General features: G+C 35.3%; 1 protein-coding gene across 1 annotated transcript in view; it reads left to right on the top strand.

Annotated features, from left to right (window-relative positions):
• The first annotated feature begins 3,736 nt into the window (after positions 1–3,736).
• The window catches only part of LOC114031904 (regulator of G-protein signaling 20-like), a 126,395-nt gene continuing 122,620 nt past the window's right edge, over positions 3,737–7,511 (top strand). The window contains exon 1 of the mRNA XM_027847102.1: positions 3,737–3,856. Within this exon, the coding sequence (XP_027702903.1) occupies positions 3,737–3,856 (120 nt within the window). The remainder of the gene's footprint in view (positions 3,857–7,511) is intronic.

Genomic DNA, 7,511 nt, shown 5'->3' with positions numbered 1-7,511 from the left:
AATATACCCAGTAAGATTAATTAAATCCAAGACCCTATTATTCCAAAAGATTAAACAAATTCATTGTACTGCATAAACATGGCAAGTCAGGTAATTTAATCATCACTGGACATTTGTTTACCCATATGTAAGATATGCTGGAATCAAACATCTTTAAGGTCTGTAACCAAGTGATCATTACATTTTCAGTGAGCACTTACACCTCAAAAATTAGTAATCACTACAAATCAGGTCTGGGTTATATTTTTGTTGATTGTTACTAGTGTTACTAATGCAGATTAAACTTAAAAATGCATTGCATACATATTCGGGGGAAGAGAGCCAAGTTGTTAAACATTTTCTAACACACCCCCATATTGCTCTGTAAACATTGCTTGAGCTCAGTAGAAGTGCAACAATGTAAGACTCAGGGAATTAAGTCATCACTATACTGGAGACCTGGTAACTATAGGCTAACCAATAACAATAATAATTAATAATAACTAGCATTTACATATCACTTTAAGGTTTACAAAGGGTTTAAATCTACTATCTCATTGGAATTTCACAACACTCTTTCCATAACAATTCTTCAAGTTCTTTGATTCTCAGAAGAATAAATAAGGGCCAAATTTCAATTCCTATTCCTTTTTCATTTTAAGGGGATAAAGCTGGTGTGGGCCCAGCAATAGACTATTATCTGAGGATCATCCTTGCTAAATTTGGAGAGGCTCACCACCAGATGATGAATTTTTTTTCCGCCACAGCAGCTCATGATGACTACTAATATATAACCTACTGTAGTGGTGGAGGGAATATTCACACCAATGAAACCCCAGATCCTTCAAATAAGTAATGAGGTAAAACTGGAATCCACATTTCCTTATGCCCAGACTATTGATCATTCCACAACTTCATGCTGTTGATCCAAGTAAACCACAAATGTAAATTTCATGCCCCCATGCAAAATGATGGATAATATTAATTAATATGCTTTCCTTATAACAATAGTATAAGTATTATTTTCATTTTACATATAAGGGAGTGTGTGGTACTGGTAGTTTTCCTCTCTATCGATGGGGCACAGGAGGAGAGATGGGTGACTGAGCATCTGTACCCATCTGCTTCCCAGACTCATAGTCTTTCATAGTTATCAGCGTCCAATATCAGCCTGAGTCACAAGATGGCACTCCAAGTTCGAGCTACCAGCCTCAGTCCTCTTATGTATGTGTGATTGTAGAGTGCTTGCCTGGATCACTGTGCATGCTCTAGGAAGCACTGACAAACTCGCTGCCTGCCTGAGTTCCTTTGGGTTCAATCTAAAGTTTACAATGTAATATTCATTAGTGTACAATATTTCATAAATTTATCCAAGGTGACTGTACCTACATTTTCTATTAATATCCTTATCCCCCTCCTAACTTTATATGACCCAAAGGAAAACACACTGGCTTTGTGGATTAGAATACATTTACTGAAGAAAATCAGAATTGAAAGTATAATAGTATTAAAACTCATTGCCACTCTGTCACTCCAGTAAAAACCTGTAAAACTCTGACTTCACTCTTTCTTGTCTTCAACTGGGTATTCCCCAGGTTAACAGAGTGATGATTTAAGAGAGTACCTCCCTGCATTCCACTTTCAAAGTCAAAGTCAATGAGAGAACAGAGAGGAATAGCCACTTCTACTCCCCAAACTATTCAAGATCAGAAGCTACACTGGCCTTCTCCCAGAGTTGCAATGATCTAGATGTACCCCTAAGAAGCTCTGTTCTTCACCCTATTATAATGTTTCTGCCTTCTTTTGGCAGGGCTCTGGCAGTCCTGACTGTTAAGTACTGGGCACGTAGGGAGACAGAGCAGAAACTGGAAGGCAGGAAAGATTTCCTTCCCATTCAACAAGCAGAGTAATCCCCACCTCATCTATTGCAAACTCCTGTCAATGTTGCTTTTCTCTAGTGTGATTCTCTTGGTCTCCTATTGTACCTATAATAAAGCATTCTACTATCTTAATTTTAAATGCCCAATTCAACACAAGCCTTCTAGGAAATTTTTATATTAACAATTTTGGACAATTCACTCCCAGAACCCTATATTTCTTCTGCCTTTACAATGGGAAGACCCAAAGGAACACTAAGGAAAAAAACAAGTCTGTTTAAGTTGGTGTTATATTCAGATGAGAGTACTGAGTCTCTAAGGTTAAAATCGGTTTCATGTTCGCACAGTCAGTAACTGAAACAGAATTTGAATGCGGTTCTCCTGACTATAGGTCTAGTATGATTTCTAGTTAGATGTATTGCTTTCCTAGAAAAGGATCATAGGTATACAGCAGGAAAGGATTTTGGAGGGGATATGGCCCCAATTCTCTCATTTTACAGAAGGGCTAAGCAATTTGCCTAAGGTCATCCAGATATAAAGTAGCAGAGGCAACATCTGAACCTATGTTCTCTGACTCCCAATTCTTCAATCTTTTTCCATTGCATAATTCTACCGTCCCCTTTCAAACATTGTAGAGCAGAGATGTCACAAACATCTGTGGTCCAAGAGTGGCATGCAGCCCACAACATTCCCAAATGCAGCCCAAACCAGATTAAAATGTAATTCCTATCTGATTTTAATGTGTTGACACAGTATTTTTAAAAAAGAAACATATAAACATGTGTGGCTTTCTAAGTCAATACGCAGCTCACAGTTATCCTTATGTATGATTTAGTGGCTCCTTATTTCTATTTGAGTTTGATACCATCATAAAGGGTCTTTGAGAATAGATACAACTTTGCTTACAAGAAATATTTTTCAAATTTCTCTGTCTGACTATTATGATTAATATCTTATATTTCATCACACTTTATAGCTTTTGAAGCATTTTCACTAAATTGTGGCATTGGAATTTTAACATACTCACTCATTGAATAGTGATCTCATACCTGAATCAAATGAGATAATCTTTATAAAGCATTTATCACATGGGGTTATATAAATGCTTGCCTTCCTCATCCCTTTCCTCCCAAGAAAGTAACCTCCAGTAACACTTTGATAATCTAAGTATAGCAGCCTATTAATAGTTGAGCTTAAGTTTCAGCTTTAAGTTTATTATAAATCTCTATCTGCAAACATAGCTGTTACTGAAATGGTCTTTTCAAGAAGCCTAGAAGGATTAACAATAGACCATCTGTTGTGTCGATTGGGCAGTAGGTGATTGACAAATGTTATTGACTTAAGCTAAACTTGGCCATTTTGCACACATCACTAAAACAACATTGTGTCACATCCCAGACACTCCCCTCCCCGACCATGTCTAATTCTTTCTTCAAGAAGCTACCAGAGAAAATTATTAACTTTAAAATAGTAGACTGGTACAAATCTTGCAAAGATGACTTGTATCACTTGTAAGGTTTCTCATTATGGAGTTTAATCTGGCACGCGCTTTTGCTTTTAGAATGCAGTTGTCAGTTACAAAGACACAACAAATAATAGGTGTCAACTCTAAGCCTCTAAGCCGGAATAGCATACTTTGTGGATAAGGTACTGGTTCACAAAGTACAGATAATCTTTTCTGCCTTGCCTACTGTAAACTCTCTGTTGAGTTACTGTCAAGACTTACCAGCACTTTTCAAAGATGGAGAAACAGAGTTGATTCTTTACTGGGATCACTGAACCCAAACCACAGGATTCATTTTGTTTCTTTAATATAAAGACTATCCAAGTTTTCCCAAGACAATCAAGTGTGGCGCCAGAAATAATTCCCCACACCATCTATGTGGAGGCAAATTCTGCTCCAATTTAGGGTCGAGAGACAAAATGCAAATAATTACCAAACTAAGGAAAACATCGAGGATGAACATGAAGAGGACACAAAAGTGCCTCACTATGTCAAGGTAAGAACATTACTACAATCATTATTCCAGGTAGAAGGGTAGGTCTGGAGAAATTATGAACATACAAACAAACTCAAGAATCCACACTCTCCTTTTTTATTGAGCTGTGGTAGGAGTCCTAAAATGGGAATTTCTTCTATTCTGAGTAAAACATTATTCCTATGATGATTATGGAGCTTGTCTGCTTTGCTTTTTCCTCAATCTAAAGGGCTTTCATCAACAAAATCAGCACATATTCATTATTTCTGGTCTCTGGAAATAATTAAAAAGGGAAAAAATAATTAAGTATACTTAAAGATTAAGTACAAGATAAATAGATCTTATGGCTGCAGGCAATATCCTTAAATAGTTTCCCTAATGTCACCATACATAAAAGAAAGGATAATTTTTAGACTCTAGATATTTTCAAAGATTGCTAAATGGTGAAAATGATTTGTTTAGTATTGAATACTAGAGAACCAAGAATGGGATTTTCTTTTTCTTTTATCTTTTTTAGTTACAGTAACTCCTAAGAAGTGTGAGTTTTCTAACTATAGGCATAATTTTTGGCCCAGGGTGTTACAATATTACTGATGGAGGTGGGTGAATACTTTTATAGAAAATAAATTCACTTGTGTTTGTCTATAAATAATATTACCTAATAATAGAACCATTTAATAGAAAATTTGTTTTACTTTTGCTGGTGTATCTTCAGTCCATTAGCATAGCACTTTATATATAAATATTTAAAAAGTGATTAAGTTGAATTGAATTTCAGGATCTTGAGTTGATTAGCAATAAAATTTGTTAGAATTAAGAAGGAGAAGTTTTTGTTGTTTTTTTTAATGCAATGATCTCATACAGAATCTAACAGCATTTATACTTTTTGCTAGTGTTGCATAGGTCATATTGTAATAATGATCCTTACTCACAAACCTGCTATGTGGTTTTCTACTTTCTCACTCTGATATTATAAATTGAGTTGTGAAGAGTGAAAGAATCAATCAATAAGAAATTTTTAGATGCCTACTATTTGCCAGGCATTGTACTAGTTGCTGGAGATACCAAGACAAAATTGAAATGATCCTTAACCTCAAGGAGCTCATATTCTGTTAGGGGAAACAATATGGATAGACTCCACATAAGTATATATTCATGATTTTGATTTGTTTGGGGTCTGGGGGTTTTTTGGTCCAGATGTATGATTTCGTTGGTGTAGAAAACTCCCAGTGGAAAATCTCTTCTCCCAATATAGATCAACAACTCTTTTGCAACTTGAGGTGGTAGATTATTGCCCAGGACACTGACAGAGTAAGGTTTAGGGGTCATATAGCCAAAATTTGTACAGAGGCTGAATTTGAACCCAGTCTTCCTTGCTCTGAGGCTGGCTCTCTATGTACTAAGCAAGACTGCCTGTCATAAGAAATATATGCAAAATAAATACAATGTAATTTCCAGAGTGAAGGAAGGGCACTAGCAACTGGGGAGCTTTGTCTACAATGAGGCCTTTCCTGATGCCCTCACCTTTTAGTCTCAAAAAATTACTTGGTGTTTTAACATATATTTTGTATATACATTTTTACGTACCTAGTTATTAACATGTTGTCTCCCCTATTAGAATGTGAGCTCCTTGCTAACAAGAATGGTGATTCTGCTTTTATTTGTCTCTCCAACATTGGCATAGTGCCTGGAACACACTCAGTGCTTAACAATGCTCGTTTCCTGACTGATTTCTCCACCTATAGAATGTTAACTCTTTGAGGGGAGGGACTGTTTCATTTTTGGTTTTGCATCTCTAGTGCCTAGTAAAATGCCTGGCACACAGTAGGTACTTAATAAATGTTTATTGATCATTCAGTTGATTAATGTAGGAGATAGTGTTTGAATTGAACTTTGAAGGAAGTTCAGATTCTAAAAAGTGGAAGTGATCAAAGAATATATTCCAGGCCTGAGAGAAAGCCTGCACAGAGATTCAGAGATGAGAGATGGATTGTCATGAGTGAAGATTAGGAGGAAGACCAGTTTGACTGGACTACAAAGTGCATAAAGGGGCATAATGTATAATAAGCCTGAAAAGTTAGATTTGAACCAGGTTGTAAACAGTTTTGAACGCCAAGTGGAGGAATTTGTATTTATTCCTAGCCATTGTTGTTGTTGTTCAGTCATGGCTGACTTTTCACGACCCCATGGACAAGAGCAAGCCAGGCTCTTCTATCCTCCACTATCTCTCACAGACTGTCAAGCTCATGTTTGTTGCTTCCATGATACTATCTATCCATCTTGTCCTCTGCTGTCTCCTTCTCCTTTTGCCTTCAATCTTTGCCAATATCAGGGTCTTTTCCAGTGAGTTCTGTCTTCTTGTTATATGGCCAAGGTATTTAAGCTTCAGCTTCAGTATTTGTCCTTCTGTTGAATAGTGTGAATAATTTCTTTAACTATTGGCTGATTTGATCTCCTTAATGTCCAAAAGACTCTCAAAAGTTTTCTCCAAAAATTGTACACGGCAGCAGCAACATTGTGCTATGATTAACTATGATAGACTTATCTCTTTTCTGCAATACAATGATACAAGACAATCCCAAAAGACTCATGATGGAAAATGCTATCCACATCTAGAGAAAGAACTACGGAGTCTGAATGTAGATCAAGGCATACTATATTAATTTTTTTTGTTTTTTCTTTCTCATGGTTTTTCCCTTTTGTTCTTATTCTTCTTTCACAACATGACTAATGTGAAATATGTTTAATATGATTGTATGGGTAACTTACATCAGATTGTTTGCCATCTTGAAAAGGGGGAGAGAAGGGAGAGAGGGAGGGAGAAAAAAATTGGAACTTAAAATCTTATAAAAGTAAATGTTGAGAACTCTCTTTACATGTAATTGGAAAAAATAAAATACTATTAAGTGGAAAAAGAAAAAAAGCAATAGTAATAATGGTTAATATTAGTAAAAAAAAAAAGTTTTCTCCAGCATGATAATTTGAAAGCATCTAGTCTGTGGCACTCAGCTTTCCTTATAGTCCAGTTCTCACAACCATATATTACTAGTGGAAATACCATAGATTTGATATACATACCTTTGTTGGCAAGGTGATGTCTCTGCTTTTTAGTATGCCACAGCTTTCCTTCCAAGGAGCAAGTATCTTTAGTTTCATGACTATAGTCACCATCTTCAATGATTTTTGAGCCCAAGAATATAAAATCTGACACTGCTTCCATTTCTTCTCTCTCTGTTTGTTAGGAAGTGATAGAACCAGTTGCCATGATCTTAGTTTTATGTGTGTGTGTATATATATATATATATATATATATATATATATGTATGTATGTATGTATGTATGTATGTATGTGTATATATATGTATGTGTATATACATGCACACACACACATACACACACACATATATATACATACACATATATATACATACACACATATATATACATATATGTATGTGTGTGTATATATATATATATACACACATATATATACATACACATATATATACATACACATATATATACATACACATATATATACATACACATATATATACATACACATATATATACATACACATATATATACATACACATATATATACATACACATATATATACATACACATATATATACATACACACATATATATACATATATGTATGTGTGTGTGTA

Source organism: Vombatus ursinus, unplaced genomic scaffold (genome assembly GCF_900497805.2).
Source record: "Vombatus ursinus unplaced genomic scaffold, bare-nosed wombat genome assembly UNPS02015255.1, whole genome shotgun sequence".
NCBI classification, from domain to species: Eukaryota; Metazoa; Chordata; class Mammalia; order Diprotodontia; family Vombatidae; genus Vombatus; species Vombatus ursinus.
Note: the sequence above shows the minus strand (reverse complement) of the source record. Positions and strands in the feature narration are given on the sequence as shown.